The 24,470-nt window shown below is 38.8% G+C and overlaps 1 protein-coding gene across 3 annotated transcripts in view; it reads right to left on the bottom strand.

Annotated features, from left to right (window-relative positions):
* The window catches only part of LOC124545018 (coiled-coil domain-containing protein 6), a 61,106-nt gene that overhangs the window by 18,897 nt on the left and 17,739 nt on the right, over positions 1 to 24,470 (bottom strand). For all 3 annotated transcript variants that reach the window (XM_047123797.1, XM_047123796.1, XM_047123795.1), the window contains exon 7: positions 9,858 to 9,985. In XM_047123797.1, the coding sequence (XP_046979753.1) occupies positions 9,858 to 9,985 (128 nt within the window). The remainder of the gene's footprint in view (positions 1 to 9,857; positions 9,986 to 24,470) is intronic.

Raw genomic sequence — 24,470 nt, 5'->3', positions numbered from 1 at the left:
AAGTATCAGATGCAATTGGAGATCATAAAATGAAAGCAGTGCTTTTTGCCGATGACCTGATGTTATGGGGAAACTGGGAGGAGGTGGTGCAAGAGCAGTTAGATGTATGGGAGGCAACGGCAGCACAATATGGAATGCATTTCTCTGCAAAGAAAAGTGAAATAATTGTCACAACAAGGAAGAAGAATAGGCCAAATGTGGATATAACTTGTGGAGGGGAAAAACTACAAGTGGTAGAGAACTTCAAGTACCTGGGAAGCATGATTGAAAGTAAGGGGGGAAACGCAATGGAAATAAATGAAAGGTGCAGAAAAGCAGGGCAGTTCTTCAAATGCATTAGGGGGCTTATTTGGAGCAAGGAGGTGCCACAGAAATCAAAGGGAATTATATACCGAACCTACTTTGTCCCCATATTGGCATACAGAAGTGAGACATGGGTAATGCACAAAAGCGACAAAAGTAGAATACAAGCTAGTGAAATGAAGTTCCAGAGGAGCAGGTTGAGTGTAACAAGACGAGACAGATTGCGAAATGTGTATGTGAGGGAAAGACTAAAGGAGGAACCAGTACAGGACAGGATAGAAAAATCAAGACTGCAGTGGTATGGACACATGAAGAGAATGGATGAGGGAAGAATTCCAAAGAGGATGTTTGATCTGCAACTGGAGGGGAAGAGGCCCAGGGGAAGACCAAGAGATAGATGGGTGAAGGGAGTGAAGGAATGTGTGACGAGAAGGGGAGAGAACTGGACGAAGGTGGAAGAGGGGGAATGGTGGAAAGACAGAACACGATGGAGAGGCTTGTGTTCCCGACAGACCCAGCCAGTGGCTGGAAACTGTCCAAGATGATGATGATGATGATGAATATAAATATTATAAAATTTCAGAAAATGCTCTTAAGATAATAAAATCTAAATGATCATAATGGAATGTTATGTTGTCTAGAATGTTTTAACCCTACAATGCTTGGTGGTGTATATATATGCATTGTCACTTCAGTTGCCATTGGCATTGTAAAGCAGCCATAGTTTTTTAAGGCTCTATCCACACAGCAGTGATACATTGCTGAAATACTGCTTTCAGTTGTTGCTTCCATCACTGGCAATTTTCACTGTGTCAGTCTCCTGTGAGGTGTAATCTTTGTTGTTGGCATTGTCCAGTCGTAGTGTTGAGTACTGAGTGTTTGAATAATCAATAATTATTGTTGTTGCTGAAGGTAAGCACTAAATCAATATGTTTTGATGGCCTAATTTGTATACTTTATACACAAACAAGACTGAATCTTCTATGCTTTCAACGTGAATATTCATAAGCTTTCAAAATTGCTTGTTACAGGTTAATAAACTATTGTATAAAATTAACCAAGAGACCCGTTCATCCAGCTACTTTGGTGGATCAGATCGAGCCGATTGTTGTTTTGACTAAAATGGAGTATAAACAAACTCAAAAATTCTATCTCGATGCATCTAAATATGAACAGTTTAGCAGGAAAATGTCCAAATCTAGGTTACTCTAAAACTGATGAACTGCAAGTTATACTTTCTGAACTGGCAAACATAAAGATAGTCTGCTCAAACGAACACTGGCTCACAAAAAATGTGTATATATTCTAAATAGAATTAGTAATTTCAAACCAGCCAGCAGCTTTTGTAAAAATAAGAAATCTCGTGGGGGCTCTTGCATCTTACTGCATGCCTCCTTATACTTTAAAGTGAAAGAAGATTTTAGTTATCTGAATGAAGAATGCATTTTTGAAAGCTGTTGTGTAGAGCTGTGCGATTTAAATACTGTGATAATATCAATTTGCAGAATTCCTGGGAAATCTGCTACTAAATTGTTCTTAGAAAAATTTCAACATATCTTAGATAAACTTAAAAAAGAAAGCAAGAGAAATATTGTGATTGCAGGAGACTTCAACTTAAATACATTAATTGAAAGCAGTGATTACTATGTGCACTAGAGAGAACTTACACTCAGCAACCTGCATAGATAATATTATTACAAATTATCAGTTTGATGATACAAGGAAGTTCTGCCTAGATCTATGGATATCTGATCACTCAATTTTGTTTACAGGGCTCCCCGAAACAGAGAAACTAAAACCTGACTCCTATATAAGAAGGAATTTTAGCAAAGAAAATTTAGAATTGTTTTGTGATAAGTTGTGTTATAAGCTGGCCTTTAGACCACTGTGATTCGAGCAACAAAAATTTTGATAAATTTCTAAATTTTTTTTGGGTGCATTCAATGAAACATTTCCCCCAAAATCTTATCAAAAGCAAGCCAGGAATAAACGAAATTGGATTACACCAGGCATAAAAATTTCAAGTGCCAGAAAAAGACAGCTGCACAATGAGCTCAAAGTAAACAGAAAACCTAATTTTGTAACTTATGTTAAGCGCTATAAGACTATATTTGGAAAAGTGATACTGGCAGCAAATAAGTGGCGAATAGTATAATCATAAACAAACAAAGAAATAAAACAAAGGCAGTCTGGTCTGTTGTGAAATCAGGGTTGGGGGTCAATGTTAAAAGTCAAGACATTTCTCAAATTAGGTTTCAGGGTGATATTATTGTAAATCACGTTCAAATGTCGAACTGCTTCAATGATTTCTTTGTCAATATAGCAAAATCTGATGTAGACATGACAGCCCATCAGGACAATATGATTTTCAGGCACAGAGATGACATACAAAACATTTGTTTCAAAAAATTCAGAAAAATCACTCAAAGATGTGGAAGACACAATATTATCATTAAAAAACAAAAATTTAGCTGGATGGGATGGAATACCTTCCATGGTAATAAAGGCAGTACGCCATATTGCTTCATACCCACTGACTATTATTGTAAATCAGCTCTGTGAACATGGGTCTTTCCCAGATGTCCTAAAATGTGCAGAGAGATGGCATTATTTAAAAAGGGATCACCATATGATGTGGGAAACTACCGGCCTATCTCTCTCCTTTCTCTTTTTTCTAAAATATTTGAAAAACTTGTGGCAAAACACATAGAACAGTTCCTTACAGTAAATAACATTATTTGTAAAAATCAGTTTGGTTTTCAAACAGGAAAAAGCACCATAAATATTTACAGAAAAAATAAGCACATCACTAGACCAGAGTACAAAAGTCTCAGGAATATTCTGTGATCTAACAAAAGCCTTTGACTCTGTTAACCACTCATTATTACTTCACAAACTGAAGATCTATGGGATCGAAGATACTGCATTACAGGGAACCAACTCTTATGTGACAGAAAGTAAACAAAGAGCTATTTCAACATCAAATTCAGTTAACTACCACTCTGAATGGAAAACATTTTCCCAAGGAGTTCCACAGGGTTCAATACTGGGATCTTACCTGTTCTTGCTGTATATAAATGATTTACCATTAAATATCGATGCTCATTCAGTCTTGTTCACAAATGACACCTAAGTCCTGATAGAAAATGATACAATAGGAAAGATTCAGGATAGTACAGAAAATGTTCTGGGGAAACTGGAATTCTGGTTGCATACAAATGGACTAAAGCTCAATGTCACTAAGACTCAGATAATGCAATGTCGAACACTCTAAATTGTCCAGCAATATGTACTGTACAAATAGGCCATAATAATCAACTGATGACAGAAGTGAGCCACATGAAATTCTTGAGCCTAAACCTTGACAAAAGTTTAAACTGGAAGACACACACAGACTTCCTGGCAAATGAATTCCCTAGCTTTTGCAATGTTCATTTTATCTGGTGCCACTGATACGGACACAAGAAAGACAGTCTACCATAGTTATTTTGTATCTGTTATTCGGTATGGGATAATTTTCTGGGGAAACTCTGGAAGCAGTACAAGGCTAATTCTTCAGAAGAAAATCATTAGAAACATGTATGCTGCCCACAAAAGTGGGTCATGCCACTCTTTGTTCAAGAAATTAAAAATACTAACAATTACTTCATTGTACATTTTTGAATTTTTGATTCATTGTACATCTTCGAAATTTTGATTTTTGTACATAATAATCAACATAATCTTGAAAAGTTCCATTTTAAGCATAGCTACAGTACTCATCACAAGGAAAACTTCAAACTTCCTTTGCACCACTTAAAGCTTTATGCTCTGACAGCACTGTACATGGGGCTAAAAATATATAACAAATTAAAAGGAAGAAACATATTAACAATGGACCTTGGTTCATTGAAAAGTTTACTCCAACATATTGTAATAGAGAAATGTTAGTACATCATTGAAGAATTCATGGAAGGCAGTCCGACACTTTGAACAATAAAAATCTATAGCTAATACTGCAGTGCTGTCTGTGTACAACAAAGGAAATTGGTAAACTGTTAATTTATAGTACATACTGCAGTGTTGCATTTATTGGCATTACTCTTAAAAGTGTACAAATAATTTCTGTAAATCATTATACATTACATTTTTGCTAAACTTGACATGTCTCCTGAACAAAAGATCATATGATCTGTACAATGCTTGTAATGAGACTAATAAATCACATTTTACATTTACACAACTCTAGGAAACAAAAGATAGAAGATGGGATTTTGGCAACACATGCAAACTGAAAAGGGAAAAGGCTCAATGATGAAATAAAACAAAATGTCCTCACTTTGTTTTTTGAGATGAGTTTTCTTGTTTATGCCAAAGCTAAAAGGATTGTATTGCAGTAAAAATAAATGGGAAAAAGATTCACAAGCAGAAACATCTCCTCCTTTGAAGCCTGGAAGAAATGTTCATTGGTTATTGTAAGCAATATAGTTATCATCTAAGCTTCTCAAAATTTTGTGAGTTCAGGCTGAAACAGTGAACTACAGTTGGTGCTTCTGGATCACATTCAATGTGTATTTGCAACTCGTCAAAGTGTCAAATTAATGTTGGCTTCACAAACATCCATCCAAGATGACTACAAGGTTTTGAGGGAAAAAAACTGTATGCAGTTTGGAATCAAAAGATTGTATGCTGCAACTTTGTGAGGAATACCCAGAAAAAATACAACTACAGGCTTTTCTCGAAGATGCTTTTAAAGACTATGACCCTGAAGAAACACTGTAATACCAAAAATAGGTCCATACTGATACACACACACACATTGGAGACATGTCAGAACTGTTGAAAATTTCATGGAGACACTGATTTTGAAAATTACTGGTTTAAGAAAAGCCCTCACTTAGTGACAAAACACTAAAGTTTCTATCTTAAACAGCAAAAAAGAAATCTTACATAAAATGAATTAATTGTATTGATGTACTTTGCGGAGAACTATTCATTTGTTGAAGATGCTGTGCAAAGATTTCATTGGGAAACAGTCAGGCCACATTACATCCATTTGTTATCTATTTTGGTGGCAAAGGAATGTCAGAGTATTAGCATTTGTATGATCAGCGACTGTCTCCATCACGATATCGTTGCTGTCCATGCCTTTCAAATAAAGTTAATAGCATATTTCACATGAACAAGAATATGTCCTCATCAGCATTCTGCTCGTTCCTTCCACTGGCCAACTGCTAAAGACACATGCTGGATTCCTGAGCAAAATATTTTCATGTCTTTAGAAGCACAATCACCATCATCACGATGACAATACAGTTTTCCCCAATTTGCCCTTGGCAAAATTTAACCAAAAATGAAACTGGCTATTTAGTGTCTTTGTTTTGTAAATTTGCTGTGTTGTGTATTATACTTGGTTTACAGCACATGTTAATGTTTGAAACTGATTTATGTACTCAAAAAAATTAACTGTGGGACTTAATGAGCAAAATACTGCACTTTTCAATTTTCTTGAAGTGCTAAAATAATAACTTTTGAAATGTATTTTTACCCATCAATATGCTAGAGCAAGAAATTAAACAATACCTTTGAAAGCGCCAAGGATGTTCTTTCAGGTTGCGGCAAGGAAAAGAGGATTGAACAAGACACAGCTGAGGTATTGCCCCCAAAAATACCCTAAAATTTGCATGCAGAAGATTTTGGCCAACTCTGTAGATGCATATCTTTTCTGCTAAGCATCCAATGTTAGTTAAATCAAACCCATATATAGACATCATATATAGGAATAACCCTCTAAAGTTTTGGTGTGGTTGGTTCATATGAAAAGTAGCAGAGCTTAGTCAAACCTTGGCTCTCAGAATATATGGCGAATTTTTTTGCCACTTGAGAGGCTTGTATCTGTATTTAGGTGTGATTAAATCCTAAATTTTTGTCACGGTGTGATTCAGTCTAAAAAGTTGTCACTATATGCTAAAGCAAATGACCACATGTGTGCTAGAACTTAAAAAAAAACACCCTAGCAAACCTGGCACAATTGCACCTGCGTACATGATGCGAAGGTGAGTAGCCTCTCTAAAATCCCCTGAAAACTCAACCACCGAAGATACTGAACTGAAATTTGATATGTAAGAATCAAAGACTATATAGAACCTTCAGACCAAGTTTCATTGGATTTGGAGATAGCTGAGTGGGGACCCCTGGTCCCTTTGATGTGGAATGACCATGCAACCAGAGAGGAGGAGGGGCCGGACAACACCAACACAACAAATGCCCTCCCCTTTCCCAAAGAAGAATCAGTCAAACTGAACCATTCTTGTAGCATGATGACCAACAATTTATTCTATGATATCTTCCCTTCTCAAATACTCCCACCATTTCATGTCCAGCTACTGTAGATATACTTCAAGGTGTGTGCGTGGGGAGGGGGGGGGGGGGGGGCAGATATGGTTTACAGATACTGAAGTGAACTGGTAAGATAGGAAATGTGGAGGTCCTCAGCAGATCTGAGTATTAAACCTGAATGTGCGAAACTCTAACTAGAGGAAATCTGGCATAGGACTGGCTCCAATAGCTGACATAAATAAGTCTCTTTCCAGAGTGCCTGTTTGCTACTCAGTGTCTCATGGTGTGAGGTGAGTAACCATCTATCCATTTCATATTTTAACTGCAAGAATAGACAGGATAAAACAATGGAAACTCCAGGTAGAGCCAACTCCAGCATCTCGGGCCAGAAAGCAACATCGCATGGGATGCAAGCAGCAGTCTGAAGGGGAAGGTGAAGGGGATAGTAGTGTACAGTTGGGGGAGAGAGATGAACGCTGCCTGGTGGAGTGTGCAGGGACTAGACTGCCGACGAGTGCAGTGTCAGGAGTATGTGGGGCAGAGATGGTGGGGTGGAGGGGGGGTAGGGGGGGGGGGGGGGGGGGGAAGGAGAGGAGTGGGGAAAGATGGGCAGATGATTTGGGAGAGGGCTGCAAATAAACAGGGTGGGAGACGCGAATGGGGAGGACATGATAGGACGGGGGGAGGGGGGAACGACTGTTGGGTGGAGGCAGATGGGAGTTATCCTTACAACACATTCTCCATTCCAGTGATTATCCCAGCCTCAACCTACAGTAACGTCTCCTTCCCATTCTCGTCTCCCACTCTATTTGTATCCCTCTGAGAATGCATCCACCTATCTTTCATCACTCCTCTCCTTTTTTCCCCACACCTACCTGCTCCACAATCTCCTGACACTGCACCTGTTGGCAGGCTAGTCCCTTCACCATCCACCAAGCAGCGTCTCTCTCTCTCTCTCTCTCTCTCTCTCTCTCTCTCTCTCTATATATATATATATATATATATATATATATATATTACACACACTTACCGAACAAAAGCACTGGCAGGTCGATAGACACACAAACAAACACAAACATACACACAAAAGTCAAGCTTTCGCAACAAACTGTTGCCTCATCAGGAAAGAGGGAAGGAGAGGGGGAGACGAAAGGAAGTGGGTTTTAAGGGAGAGGGTAAGGAGTCATTCCAATCCCGGGAGCGGAAAGACTTACCTTAGGGGGAAAAAAGGACAGGTATACACTCGCACACACGCACATATCCATCCACACATACAGACACAAGCAGACATATTTAAAGACCAATATGTCTGCTTGTGTCTGTATGTGTGGATGGATATGTGTGTGTGTGTGTGTGCGCGAGTGTATACCTGTCCTTTTTTCCCCCCTAAGGTAAGTCTTTCCGCTCCCGGGATTGGAATGACTCCTTACCCTCTCCCTTAAAACCCACTTCCTTTCGTCTCCCCCTCTCCTTCCCTCTTTCCTGATGAGGCAACAGTTTGTTGCGAAAGCTTGAATTTTGTGTGTATGTTTGTGTGTCTATCGACCTGCCAGCGCTTTTGTTCGGTAAGTCACCACATCTTTGTTTTTTATATATATATATATATCCCACCCACCCATACACTACTATCCCTTCCCCTTCACCTCACCCTTCAGATTGCTGCTACCATCCCACATCATGTTGCATTCCGGCCCGAGATGTTTAAGTTGGCAGTCATGCGTGCATGAGGGGTGTGTGGGTGACAAAGGCTGTGGCTGAAAGCTATAAGTGAGTGAAAGCTATACGTGAGTGTCATTTAATCGTGCCTGTCTGCATCTTGACGTGTCTTCTTTACGGCAAGTAGCAATCTATGTTTTTCTACAGAATAGACAGGATGATAGATTCTGCGAATAATTTCCATGGTACCAGAGGCGAGTAACTTCCATGGTACCAGAGGGAGCTGCAGATGGTAATACTGAACAGGAGGAAAGATTAGAATACATCAAGTGAGTACACTGGGTGTAGTTGTTACCATGAAATGAAAAAAACTGTTACAGAAAAGGAATCTTGGTGGACAACAACAAACCAGTCAAAATAATATGGTTTGTATCTCTGAAAACCGTCCCTTTCATAACTGAATGGATAAGTCACCACAAAAGGTTCCATAACAATATGAGTACAGAGTGGTGTGAAAAACTGTCTTAGAATACCCCAAAATAAAAAGGTACGAGTTTCAGATGGTCTGACGGACTAGTACAAGAGGCATATTGATAGACGAAGGTTTGATGGACTGTTGCCTTGATGGGAAAATTTACCTCTTGATATTCAGTGACTGCCACTAACCTTCAGCAACCCACAACAATGTGGAATGATAATTTCCATGTGATTGGCAACAACAAAAATTTAGATGAAATCTTATGTACAAATGGTTCACTCCCAGTAAAGTCTGCCTCATTTTGATCTTGCACCGATTTATAAAATTCAAATATAAATGAAATTCTCTTTAAGCTGAAAGCTCCTCCAGGCATACACTGTGTTTACTGGAGAACGTTCAACACTATTTGTTGACACCAAGTAGATTTTTTTTTTTTTTTTACAGCTACGACAGCTTTTAATCCACCTGTGTGTTTCCATTTCAGTATGATTTCCGTATTCTCCTCCTGCCCACAATCCTGGGCATTAAATGTAATGTTTAAGTCCCCACATACAGTGAACCATGTCTCTGTCCCCCTTGATTCTCTTACACTGTCACATGCACGTGAGTCACGTTTCTTCCTGAAAGTTGCACTGCAACTGCAATTTTTACTCTGGTGCATGCAGACAAAAAAATCATTATGCATCTTCAATATTTATGAGAAAATCCGAGAACCAAGAAATGACATACGTGTTCTTTGAACTCTAGTTAGCTGGGTCATAGGCTAATTTCATCTTTCAAGTGATGCAATACTTAACCATGTATTAATAACTAGTCACACCACTACACCATCTAATGGCCTAATTTCCTCTTCCTACCGAGTCTCCAGCAAACTTTCTGGTTCCGAGCCCTGAATGGCTGTTTTTCTGCTATAAGCAACTTTACGGATGTTTCTTCCAAAATAGAAGACTGTGTCAATATTGGAAGGCTTATTAACAAATACTTACCACTGCATTCTACACTCACAAAGCTCATGACACCAACATAGCTGCATACAGAAAGTGGAAAGAAAGTAATATAAAAAAGCACCAAATTTAGTTTCTGCAATAGGAAATAGGCATACCTGGACTGAGTGGGCGTGACGAGCTCGGCGAGGGTGTGTACGGTACAGGACTGGACACGGTGCGAGACCGCACGTTGCCTCCCGACATAGCGATCTCGTTGTAGTGCCGCTCTTCCTCCATCTCTAGACTGCAGGATATCCCGATACTTTCATATACATACTTGGTCTATTTTTTTAAACTGCTGCCACACACACACACACACACACACATATGGCAAGGTAAGTATTATACATATTAGCATAAAAAAAAGACTTATTAATGGAAAGTCGAGTGAAATTTAAGGCTGTGATTGTGTCACTATTTCGTAGTAATGGGAAAAATTATATTTGTTATAACATGAACAAGAAGATATTGTTAAAAATGACTTCCAAGTATTAATACTGTACAAAGACCTTTATACTTGTGGAATCTAACACGATGGGCAATGCAGGTAAATTCCCAAGGATAGTAGATATTATGTGGCATTAACTGCAAATACTTTCAATACTGTGTGTTGATAAGGAAACTAAAGAAATCCTTGCTCTGCTGATAACAGAAGCATTCCACACAGGGAGGACTATACAGCAAAAGGTGAAGGCATTGAACAGTTTGCAATAAAAGCAATGCAGAACACACAACACCCACTCACTCACTCACATATTAGAAGAAAAATGCAGGAGATTTGCTCCCAACAAATCTTTTTTTCTAATAATTTGAATAACTCTTTCATTGTTATGTACTTGACTGGACCATATTTTGACCTCTGATGGCCTGAAGACATGGCTCAATATTTCTGAATGGCACTTCCTACAACTCGAGTTCATTTCATGTCAAGTTGTTACACTATGCCAGACAAAAGGAGGTCCAACACAATATTAGGAGATATCTCATAACTTTTATCACCTCAGTATACTTTATATGAAATACAAAATGACCGCTGCTTCAGCAACAAGTTCTCAGTTCCTGGAGAACTACTTTCAATACTTATGATGAAACGTGTCTTAGAAACTATTCCAAAATACCTCACTTAGCTGTAGTATTAATTACGAATATAAATGAAGAAACTCAACTTTCATTTATTTACTGACAGGGAATCCATTCTGAACTTACATTATTACGAAACAGGTAACATTACAATTACAGCAGCTCATTTAACCACACAAAATATATAGCTTTGTTCAAAGTTCAATTACTTTATTTTGTGTTTTCTTTGTAGTTTCAAGGATTTTTTTCTTTTTGAGCATATTGAACATGCTTTTACATCACCATAATTTGCAATGCCTGTTAACTATGAACTACATAATTGACGCACTGAGAAGCAGAAGGGTCTAAAGCACATCATCGTCAATTCTGACAGTATAGCATTTATGCAAGTTTCTGACATCCATGTTTTTATGGTGAGTCAATTATCTGTGCTGTAAGCCCACACTGTATATATGAACATTACAGAAAAGCTGTCTCATTGATTTCTCCGATATTCACTTCAGTATGGGGCTGACAACAGTGCGCTTTAGGTCTCTATGGTGTAAGGTGAGTTATTTTTCCCTCTTGAGCTTCCAAAATTTCTTGCCCATTCAATGAATGTGACTTATTTGTACCAGAATTACAGCAAACTGCAAAATAATGCATAAACACATGAAATTACACCAATGTGATCATATTGACTCATCCATTTGTGACAACAGCTGTTAAGTTCACTAATGTTTGTTTCAAAATAATTCTATAAACTGACAACAGAATGCACCATCCGACAAGGTACAGGTAGTGCGGCATTTATACATTGTTCTCACAATAAATGAGAAAGTTTTCAAGCAATAGGTGGCTCGCACATCGAAGTCGCAGCTCTATAATTGGGTGTGGTCTTTTTAACACAAAGTTTTGGCCCGAGCAAATTTTGGGCTTGGTTGCAAAGTGCTTTTCCCGACCTGGTTGGCACATTGAGCAACAAGTCACGGATTGCACTACATTCTTTTGAGGTATTCCAAGTCAACTATGTACAAGGAAGAAATATCAACAGACCGTTTTCAAATATTTTCACATCACCCCTTCGCATCCTCACCTGCAATCCTATGGGGTAGTGCAGTATTTTATTCACAGTACTGTTGTATAAAAAATGAGCCATGTATATACAAATTTGGTTGAAGTTGCTCCAAGCATTTCTGGTGCATTCTTTTATGTCACCTCTTTTCACCGCCACATTAGCTGTAAGAGTGCTAGAGTTGTCTTTCTGTCACAGTATTTTTTTCCAAATGTCAAGTCTTACAGGTGCCAAGTTTCGTAGAAACCATCAATAGGGCCAACATCAATGAGCCTAGTGACCCCGAAAGTATAAATGCAATATGAATGTTGCCACTGAATATTTGTTTTGTGTCATGGCTTCTCATGACTGCTTCCATCCAAGGGATGGTAGAAGTATACCACCAACACAGCGTTTTCATGCAACTAGTTATAACAATAAGTCATGTATGCTCAAAATTTGGTTGAAATTGCTCCAGATGATCCAGAGTTTTGTTTTACATCACCCACCACTCTCTCCTACACGAGAGAGGACCTACATGTATCCATTCTGAGACGAGCAGAAACTCTTTGGAGTGCTAACGGATTTCCTACACCATATTAAGCTTGATAATGTATTGTGCTTTTGGTGATTCCGTATTTTTGCCCATCTTTTGTACTAGGCAAATCACTTTTTTGGGTTTTTACAATTAATGTAGAAATGCTGCAAAGACAACATTATGTTTTTTCTACTTTCTTGACAGTATTTCATTTTCCTATCTAAGTAAGTTCAGCTACAGTAAGAAAAAGTGTTAAAAAAACAAAAGGACAAATACCTCCCTTTCAACAACCATAATTACAGGCTACAGTGTGATAGCATTCTCTCTCCTGAAATCTTGATGGAGGTGACAGAATGATTTGTAGTATAGTCCAAGGTCTAGGTTATGTTGGAAGTTGACAATGTGATTGTGAGGTAGCAAAGCATAGACACGCGAATGGAAAATAAATGTTGCAGGAACAGACTGATCTGTATTATTCTGCACAATAACACTCATTTGGAAACCAAAGCTATTGTTTTCAGCTGCCACAGCCAACCTCAGATCATAAAACAGATGCCATGGTTCACTACCATCACTGCGGAAATGACTGTTTTCCCCAATGGTGGTAGTGAACCACAGCATCTATTTTATGATTTGAGGTTGATCACTGATGGCTAATTTTGTTTCGAATTCAGAGTAATTGTGCCAACTAATACATTATTTTCAAGGTATACTATCAATGTGTGTCTCCAGTTTGAATGAAATATCATTCTTTTCAAGACTGATCTACAGCACAGCCTAATAGGTATTTTCATACCATACTTGGCTCACTTTTTGTTATAAAAACAAGCTGCATGGTAAATTCAGAACAGCTGCATTATACATGTATCAGAACAACTTGACAGCTACTTGTTTACAGGACCACTACCATAGCAACAACCAGAGCCAGAGTTTGGTCACACCTTCTACCCTGTGCACAGTATTCATTCTCCTACCCTAGCTGTCAGTCACCTGTCAGTTGCTGATGAGATTACAGTCCACAAAATAATTATTGTGATATGACCTTATATGCTTCGTTCCTCAGTGTGGTACGCTTCTTTTATGGAAAATGTGACGAGAACTAAGTTCTTGCAGAGTGGATTCAATACTGCATGTTAATGGGGAATCTATCAACATACTCCGTATGGAATCGCACAGCTGCTGCTATCAGAGCCACTTTGAGCTGGCACATAATGGTGACCTGGTTACCATCCCCTCTCCCCTTTATGCCCAACTATCAATTACTGTTATTCTGATCCTGGTGACGACAGCAGATAAATCTCCAACAATTATCTTGGTATATTTCATGTACATGTATCTCCAATAAACTACAAAAAACGCATGGGAGTGCATTCTTCCTATAACCACAACTCCACAGACACTACAGAAACAATCTGGAATAGAAGATAAAATGATAAGATGGGACAATGTTTCATCTTTTATTATTCACATCAAATAATCACTACAGAAACTATAGATTGGACACCTAGAGTGCTTTACTGAGCTTCATTATGTAAATGAAAAATTCTACCCTCAAACTACTAAGTCACTTTACAAACCTAGTAACTGGGTAGGGAAGGAAGGAGAATTTCAAATGGGGTACATATCACAGTACGACTTCATATTTTCACAAAAGCAATGCTTTAGCAACCGGTATAACATGCCAAATATAGAGCCCCTAATGACATCCCTTTTGACAGCAAAAGATATAAAAATTAGTCATCCTAACCTTGACAGTATCTACTGGCAACAAAATATTAACACTATTGAAAGTTTGACCAACAGAAATTCTAGGGAACAAACATCTATTCCACAGAAGGAACTAAATGAAAGATTATCAGATGATCACTTAATCTACGAAGCATGAAACTCTAAACAAAGAATTCAAAATATATTCTTTACGAAGATTAAACCCCAGGCAAAATAAAGAGATCAGAGATAACATTTATCCAAGAAAAGAGTTGTAGCCGCACCGAGCTGCAAGTTCACTGCGACTGCAATTAAAAACTTCAATGGAGATGTTAATTTGCTCTCTTGTATACACTTTGATAGAAGCACGCTTACTGACCGATACTAGATTGTTTCAGACCGATCTGGAATTTTAAAGTTTTTTCAAGTATTAGTCAAAGTTCTGAAGAAAAGTAGAACATTTACAGTTTTGCCACACAACAGAAAAGATATTATACCTGAGGGAAAACTAACTCTTCTGATACTTAATCAATTCTGGGACTTGGTCGTCATGATCTGTGATCACCACGAACATTGAGCGACACAACAATATACCAAATGTCGACAAAGTCTACAAATAGACTCGAGTAGGAAACATATACACACAATCATGAAGAATTCACAGGTATGCTGTGTTGTTGGAAGCTGTAGTCAATGTCAGAATTGCTGATGTAAATCGTAGCTTCAATTCCTTGAATTGAAGATCGGTGTGCTTTCTAGTGCAGTGGTTAGATAACTCAGAAGTTCCAATAAACTCAGTTATAACTTTAATACTTTGTGTCGTCTACATCATTTAATTGAACTTTATTGTGTAACTGTGAAATAATTATTTTCTTGATAGAAGGTTGAAGCTTAAGGTGATTGAGTGACATTATTAACAGTGAACAGTAATTGAACATTTTATTATGACGCTTTCAGTACTTTATTTAGAGAACACATTATCTCCGGATTTATGACGTAGGAGTTGTTGAATTAGCACCGTAGCGCCGCATTAATGACACTATAATACTTCCCAAATCAACATCCTTGTAGGGCTATAATGTGACATCGGTTTGAATGGTAGAACTTATAATTCAGGATATCATATTATCTAAGTTTGAACATTCATTTGCAAATTTCAGATAAAGGGAGTTGTTGCGGTACCAAGTGGTGCAGTCACTGTGTGTAGCAGTAAAGAAGACAGACATCCTTCGAACACTATTGCTTCAATTATAAGCGAGAGCCGCTTATACATTTCGGCGTGCTGCTCTATCAGTAAGCAGATATCTGTTAAAGGGAGATAGTATCTGAAACTAACCAAACAAAGTGAGAAGTTTGTTTTAACAGTTACAGATCGGAGTTGTCGCGATCGACGGAGGCCAACTTGTGTCAACCAGACTTTAAAAACCATCCCCATCGAGCCGAGCCGAGCCGACACACACACACACACACACACACACACACACACACACACACACACACACACCTGGAGTACCAGCATATTAGTATGGGAAAAATGTTCACACATTGCTTTGAAATTTTATCTTTTGTGACTGCCTTCATGCTTAATCAAAATCCCAAACTTTCTATATTTCTTCTCTGTACTATTCCCTATCTTCAGAGAAAAAGACATTCTAGTTCAAAAAGTTTTACATTTTACCCATTCTGGTTGAGTACGTGTTTATTTGCATTTGTACTAATTTTTTCTACATGGAAATAAACAATGAACCCACTAATGAAAGTTTCTTCTCTGAAAGGAAAAACACAGAAACAGTAAAAAATGAGACGAAATAACATATCCAGATTTTGTAACATGTTCTGCATGAACCTCAAACCAAACAGAAATATTCAAAAATTGTATTTTTACTAATAGCAACACTAGATTTACTGCTAAATCAGTAGAAAAGATTCACAGGAAAGAGAGAGACTGAAATGCTCAGCTACAACACTGCAACATACAAGCAACAATGTTTTTATCATCACTTTAAAGAAGTTACGTAATTCATTTTGCTTGTGGCTACATGTCTGCAACTCAATTCCAGTACAAATTAAAATCCCCACACCACAGCACCATACCATACCAAATAGAGGAGCCAAAACAAAATGCCACAATCCATATCAACTTCAGTACCAGGCTTATTCATTTTCTTTTGGCTCCTCTAGCAGCAACCTACAGTACTGCTGTGTGGTCTTTTTAGTGTACACCACAAATGATGGCATGTACCAAAAATTAATTTGCTCGTATGTAAGACGCACTTTTCCCTTCAAATAAGCTCAAAACCCAGATGCATCTTGCATGTGTGTAGCAACTTAAGTAAGTATAAGCTCTATTTCTTAAAAAAAAAAAATTATTTTTCAGATAGATGCTATTCATTGTTAGCTTCCTTGTGAATTTTGAGCATTCTAGTCGTATAGAGTCCAGCGGATGCATGTTCGCCGTCACTAACAGTTTTTATACTGTTCACTCAAGCTTCAGTTATTGTTGTGTCTAGTGCGGAGATCCACTTGGGTCATACCTATATTGTGGTTTTATTTGTGAACTGTGGCTAAAGCCTACTTACAACTGCCTCTGGATGATGATCCCAAACTTGTCCTCATAGTGAATACTCCCTTCTGTTTATATTAATACCAGCACCTGCCATGTGACTCAGCTAGTGCCCCTGCCCTCTTCCAACAATTTTTGAAGCAGCTCACGGCTTCAGTGCTGGGTACATTAACAGCCTGGATGATACTGTGGTCTCAGGTTCCTCAATAGATGAACATTTGTGGAACCTTCACGCATTGTTCATGACTCGACAGGCCGCCGGTCTGACATGTAACTCTGACAAATCACAATTATTTCAGCCCCCTATCCTCTATTTTGGTTTTGAAGTCTCACATGCTGGCATCAAGCTTCTACACCAGTACATCGATGCCATTAAAGCTTTGCCGCATCCTAGAAAAGTCAAAGAGTTGCAAGCCTCTTGCAGAACAACTGCTTACGACCATAAATTTCTTCCTGGTGTAGACAATGGCCCATTCACTTCACACTCTCTTACATAAAGATGTTCCTTTTCACTGGTTTCCTCACTGTGAGGGTGTTTTTACTTTATTAAGGCCTTGCTTGCTTATCTTCCAACCTGGCAAAAACCTTGTTTCAGCCACAGCTGCCTCCTAGTATGGCCTTTGGACCATTTTCAAACACAAATATGTGGACAGTTTTGAACACACTACAGTGTACACTTCCGAAACTAAATCAGAAGCACCAGTGCAGAGAGAAGAACCCTTGCTATTGTGTAAGTGCTCAAAACATTTCATGTTTTCATAGATACTTCTAAGTTTCATATGATTGCTGATAAAGAGGTGTATTGGAAGAGCTGAGAGTCACGTGTCTGTGGTACCAGTACCTAAAATATCTCAGTATTATCCACTCTTGTGGATCAGTCTCCTCTGCAGAAAGTAGGGATCTGTCATTAGGTTAGGTTAGGTTGGTGTTTAACGTCCCGTCGACAACGAGGTCATTAGAGACGGAGCGCAAGCTCGGGTTAGGGAAGGATGGGGAAGGAAATCGGCCGTGCCCTTTCAAAGGAACCATCCTGGCATTTGCCTGAAACGATTTAGGGAAATCACGGAAAACCTAAATCAGGATGGCTGGAGACGGGATTGAACCGTCGTCCTTCCGAATGTGAGTCCAGTGTGCTAACCACTGCGCCACCTCGCTCGGTTATCTGTCATTACCAATCACTTGGCTGTAAGCAGTGTTTCAATGGTAGATTTAGGTGTCCTGTGCAATGCAGATAGAGACCAGGGAAGACTCAGGGTGTTACACTGACCTCCTAAGCATCAAGTTCAAGGTGCTGTCTCTCACTGAAACCGAGTCAGTGGAACTTATTTCATGTTTTGGGGAAACAACGAGAAATTTTGAAAGTTCTGTGACAAGCTAGACTGAAGTTTCCTGGACTTGTGCCACTGGGTTGAGAGCTGTAGGGCACCCCTAAATTGGTCGGTGTGCACGACACATCAAAGGCTGCTGCCCAAGTAGCTGGCTGCATGTGGGTTACACACGTGGATTTCTTAGGTTAGGTAATTCTCCATCCAATCCAGATATTGACAGCTGTAGGAAACCCAGAGGTATCAATGTAAGACGAAAGAAATGCCTCCCACAGATGAAATCATTAAAATCCTAACCGTTCATTGTCGAGGCATTCACAACAAAGCGTCAAAGTTTGAAGTGCTCCTGAACAGCAGTGAAGCACACACAAAACTAAGTACAGAAAGTTGGTTGAAACCTGAAACTGATACTAGGGAGATTAATGCAAAAAATTTAAGTGAATATTGAAAGGACAGGCTAATGAGGAGTAGAGGTGGTTATATTTGTCACAGCAGGTAAGAAACTCAAATCCACTGAGACAGAAATTGAGGCTACATGTGAGATTGAGTGGGCTAAACTCAGTAGCAGCAGTGGGCAAAATAATAAGGGGATCCTTCTATTGTCCACCAGACTTGTCTCATGTAATCAAAAACTTTACTGAAAACCTCTGTTCACGTGTATGTAGTTCCCAAATCATACTGTAAAATTAGGTGGAGACTTTAATCACTCAACAATTAATTGGGATAATTACAGTTTTCTTAGTTGTTGGTGTGATAAGGCATCTTGTGAAACATTACTAAATGCATTCTCTGAAAGCTACACAGAATACATAGTTCGGAACCCCACTAAGGATGGAAATATATAGGACCTAGTTGCAACAAACAGACCTGTTCTTTTTGGGATGTCCACAATGAAACTGGTATCAATGACCATGACTTGGTTGTGGCAACAATGATTAACGAAGTACAAAGGACAACTGAAACAAGCGAAAGATGTACACGTTCAGTAAACTAGACAAAAAAAAAAATGAGAAGTGTCAAAATCTCAATGAGGAACTTTAAACTTTCAACACATGGCAGGAGCATATAGAAGAACTATGGTTCAAGTTTAAAAGAATAGTAGACAATGTTCGGGTACATACAAGGTAACAATTACTGAATTATATGAAACCAAATTGTTTTAACTTCTGAACGGTTTAATTTAGGACATTCAAACTGCACAGTTGGCCGCAGGACATGATGGGAATTGTATAGTTTGGTTTAGCGAAGAAGCCCACTTTCATCTTGATGGGTTCGTCAATTAGCAAACAATGGGTGACAGTGTGGTGTGCGATGTTCAGCCACGGAATAGTCTGTGCAATATTCCTTGATGAAACGGCGACTACCAATCAGTACATGAAGGTTTTGGAAGATGATTTCAACCCCATTATCCAAAGTGACCCTGATTTCGACAAGATATGGCTCATCTGAGATGGAACTCGACCCCATCGAAGCAGGAGAGTGTTTGATGTCCTGGAGGAGAACTTTGGGGACCATATTCTGGGTCTGGTGACCCCAGAGACCACTAGCATGGGCCTCAATTGGCTGGCATATTCTCCAGATCTGAACACAGGCTATTCCTTTCTGTGGGGCTACATTAAGGACAAGGTATATGCCATTCATCTGCGCCACATCATCGCCAATGATGGCAGGCACATCGAACCTGTCATAACGTAAATCTGAATATCTGTAGTGACATTTACATGTTGAATAAAGTGTGTGCACACCATAGTTTGTAACCAGTTTACGTTTTTTCCATATAGTTCAATAATTTTCATGTCATCCTCAATGTACTCAGCAGAACAATTCATAATGGTAGGTACCCTCCACAGTACACAGGCACTGTAAAGACACTTCAAAAAGAAATGGAGACTACTGTATAACAAATGTAAAACAAAGAATATGACCACAGACAGATGCTAAATGAAATGTGTTTGGCTGTCGAGAAGGCAATGCGCGAAGCCTTCAGTGACTACCCTAGCAGAATATTGTCAAGTAATCTTTCACAGAACCCAAAAAATTCTGGTTTTATGTAAAGGCTGTTGGTTGGTTGATGTAGGGTATAAAGGGGCCAAACTACAGAGTCATCAGTCCCTTTTTCCTCATGCAGACAAAGCTTAAGTTTTGACCAATTCCCAAAAGGAGTAGGGGAAAGAAAAAGAACGGAAAACTAAGAGGAACCACCTGGAACGGAAAAACTGAAGAAGCTAACCAAAAGGGGAAAAACATACACTAAAAAGAAAAGTAGTGGAAGGTATTAAAATACTATAGCAGGTGGCCAAGGCTGGCTGATCACAACAATAAAAAAGGATGAGCCAGCCACTCTGCAACACACTAAAATTTCCAGCCTAAAAGAGAAGGCAAGATGAACACATACAGGGACAAGAAGAACACCAAGGCAAACAAATGGCAAAGAAAGAGTGAGGAACAGAAAAAACAGAGAGGGAGGGGGGGGGGGGGGGAGGGAGATGGAGGTCTGGGAGAGAAGGCCAGGCTCCCACCCTTAGATTGTGCAGTAAACCCCCCCCCCCTTACGAATAAAACGTATAACCCCACTAGCCATTGAGACATTGTTACCCAACACCAGATGCAGGATAGGTTCAAAGACTGCCACAAAGTGGCTAAAATACGTTATTCAAACAAGATGTTGACGACAGTCATGTGGGAGCCACAGCAACACCCAGGTGAATCCTCGCGATGGAGGAAATGACCACGTATTAGCCAAATATGGCGGATGTGGAGCCAGCAAAGGCCAATGGAGTCCCTGTGAGTAGCTTGAATCGATGACTGCCATACATTCGTTGTCTCCTTGATAACGGATGAAGTGAAGGCCTGTCATTCCAAACTGGCACGTAGCTCATCATTGGACTGCAACAGGAGGTCGCGATGAAAAAATTTCTTGGTCCATGTTGAGGCTTTTATGGGGAGTGACCAAAATAGGACTATCATCCTACTCGTCACAGATGAGTAATGCCTGGGACATGGATGGAGATGTCAACTGAATCAAAACCGACCCATTGTGCATTCGGGGCAGCACTGCCACTTCCCCAAACTTGTCCTCCAGATGCTAAAAAAAAAAAAAAAAAAAAAAAAAACACAGAGGCTTCATATCTCAAAGGAGTTCCCACGAGTTCTGTTGCACACTAAATAACAAGGTGAATATGACTCTCTTCACTCTATAGCCCTATGTTCCTCCCATGGTGTTGCTATGGAGGGAAATGATTTAGAGTCATATTTGTCAGCAATGTAATCACCCTTCCCTTTCTCAGAGGCTGCTCGGGTAATTCGGTCCCAAGCGAAAGATGACTTTGTTGCAGGTCATCCGCCCTGATACCACCCCCTCCCATCAAGAGTTTCTCCAACAGGCACCACCCAGCCATAGCAAAGGCCACCTGGCACGCCAGCCATAGCAAAGACCACCTGGCATGATAGCTGTTGCAGTGAGTCCTGATGCCCCACGAAGATGGGCATCTACTCCTTGGCGTACGTGGGCAGTTTGCAGCTCTGACATCAGCAGTGCGAGCCCTGTGTTGTCAGCGGGCTACCACCAAATGGGTACATGGTGGCCCCACCACAACGGACTGGCAAACATGCTGGATATTGAGTGCGGAGAAATCCAGTAGTGTCATGGAGGCGAAAGAGGACAGCAAACAACGGAAAAAGAAGACGTACCCCAGAAGGTACCCTCACCAAAATAGTTGAGTTGCAGGTGGAGATGCATAGCCATGACAATAAGAGGTGCAAGAGATCTAACCTAACAGCACTGTGGATAACTGGTGCACAATACAAGACGTCCTTCCCCAAATGGCCCACACTTCTGTAGAATCTGGAAAGTGGGAAGTCAAACCATAAAATGGGACCTGAACTTATTGGGCTGAAAAGTGGGAGACCCCTTTTAGTTGCATCTTACGACAGGCAGGAAAACCTTGGGCCTATTGTAACCCATGAACCCGTAGGTGGGTATAAAGGCTGTTAGTGGCACCATAAGTTAGCGTCCAGACCCTATCGAATGAGACAGGAACTGAAATTGAGGGTAGCAAAGTAAAAGCTGAAATACTTAATTCCGTTTTCAAATATAACTTTACAGAGCAAAACCCAACAGTATTGCCCCAATTTAATCTTTGTACCACTGAAAAGATGAGTGAAGTAAGTAGTAGTGTCAGCCATGTTGGGTCAGTCCATACCAACTGGTCCAAGAAAAAAAATTGCTTGACCATCTCAGAAAAATTTCATTATTTGCTGGGTGAATTCCCCAATTTTTAGTAGTCACAAATATATTTTTTAAAAAATTTTATTGTTTATTATTTTCAAATGGCAGCCATATTTATTCCAGGCCTCATGCGATTTTTCGTATTTGCAAGCATCTACATTTTTTAGAATTATTTAGTAGTGGATTGTATTAAGCCTTTCAGATAAAATGCATTTAGTTCAACACACTCTGGGCTACAAATTATCATCACCACCACTTAGCTGAACGTATTCTTTAATATATTTTTAATATTTGAAAGTTATCAGCCACAAAAAAAAAAAAAAAAAAAAAAAAAAAAAAAAAAAAAAAAAAAAAAAAAAAAAAAAATTCTAAGCTTTAATATTTTTCTGGTATTACACTGTATAGTTTAGTTACTGTTTATAGAGTATCAATGGTGAGCAGCTTACACTTTAGAAAATACACTATTTTAAAAAATTGATTTTTTTAATTTTTCCATTTTGTGGCCTGTAGTATCTTTGTTGGGGGACCAGATAAAAATCAGAAACTTCACAGTTAATAGACCTTTATGATATCAAACTTCAGTATAATTGCAACTTTGAGTTATGAAAAAAAGATTACAAACACGAGTCAAAAATACGTTTAACATCTGCGATATCTGGTAGGCTAATCAAATAAATTATACCAATTGCATAATGTAACACACCACATTACACTAGCTACTGATTATTTGTCGAAACAATGCTGCGGTAATTGTACCAGCAGGCTAACAATTACATCTGCAAGCCTATACAAGTCTGATTGTTGTCTTCCCCCTTATGCAAACAATTGTCTACTCACACTTATTTAGCTTAAAGTTCTTGAAGTGTGCAGTTGAAAAATGGTGTCTCAGTGTTCTGTTGGTGTTGTTATTAATGAAGCACGTCATAAAAGTGTGTATGGAGTGTACCCTAAAGACATTACTTTAATCGAAGATTACAGTGCAGAAGAGAAAGTGTTGTTTTACTTACAAGTCGGCCCAGAGGTCAAATCAACATGCAAGTACCATGAAATGAAATACTTAAAAAAAATTCATCACCTTTTTGGTCAGTCTTGCATGGACCCTTTTCAGAAACATAAAACACCTATAACAAAAGGTCTGCGAGAAATAACATTTGATCACTATTCTAAAAATAAAAGCCCTATTGTCAATCTCATACCAGGAAAATCATTGTGTCCAACGTGTTATTCTAAGATATTTGTAATTCACAAGAGAGAGGATAGTGAAACCTCAGATACAGAATTTTGTGACTTATCAGCAACCATTAAAAAAGTAGATACAGCTTGTGAAATCCTGAGTATATCACCTGCTAGTAAAATTATAAAACTAAGTCAAGATAAAAGACCAAGTACCTTTAATACAAAAATTGAGAAAATGACATCTACAGTCAAAAAGAATTTGGAAGTTTCAGTTCAAAATACAATTTGTACTAAAACAGATGGAAGTTCTAAAACTTCACCAACCAAATATGATGATTTGATAGGAAAACTAAAAACTAAATGCAGTACTTCAAACAAAGAGAATAAAATTAAGATTATCAGTTTACTGCCGAATTCTTGGAGTTGAGCAAAAGTTAGTGAAGAATTTAATATGTCAGAATGTATTGTTAAGTTAACAAGGCAATTAGTAAAAGAACAGGGAATTTTACCAGCATTACAAAAGAAAAGTGCATCTAATTTGGTAGATGAAAACACAATCATAAGTAATATGAACTATTCACTGAATTTAAAAAAAGAAAATCCTGACATTAAAACTGGAAGATCAAAGTTTTGCAAGTTGAGACCAATATTGGTGTATTGTTGCAGGGGCATCTGGCACCCATAACATTTGTGTTTGTATCATCAGAACGTGAAGTTGATGATAGATGGGGCCAATCTTAGAGTTTACTATAAAGACCTTTAGGAAGTTATGGTATGCAATACTGACAGTTACAATTGTATAATCAAGGGAAAATGTGAAGATTGTCCAGGCAAACAAGCCTTACTTGACATGTTTGAAGAATCCAAAGACGACAATTTGATGCCTGACAATATAAAATACAAACAATGGGTGACAAGACAGAACTGAAATGGTGACAGTCATAATATCATGAGAAGAGTTTTTTGAAGTGTTGGTGGCTAACCATGAAAATCTGAAAATGCATCATTTTATTGCTAAAGATCAAAGCAAATTTTAGAAAGACAAAAAGCAAATCTTGGCAGCTGATGAATGCTTAGTT

The sequence above is a fragment of the Schistocerca americana genome, chromosome 8 (assembly GCF_021461395.2).
Source record: "Schistocerca americana isolate TAMUIC-IGC-003095 chromosome 8, iqSchAmer2.1, whole genome shotgun sequence".
Taxonomy (NCBI): Eukaryota; Metazoa; Arthropoda; class Insecta; order Orthoptera; family Acrididae; genus Schistocerca; species Schistocerca americana.
The sequence above is the reverse complement of the archived record's forward strand: the minus strand, read 5'-3'. Positions and strand labels throughout refer to the sequence as shown.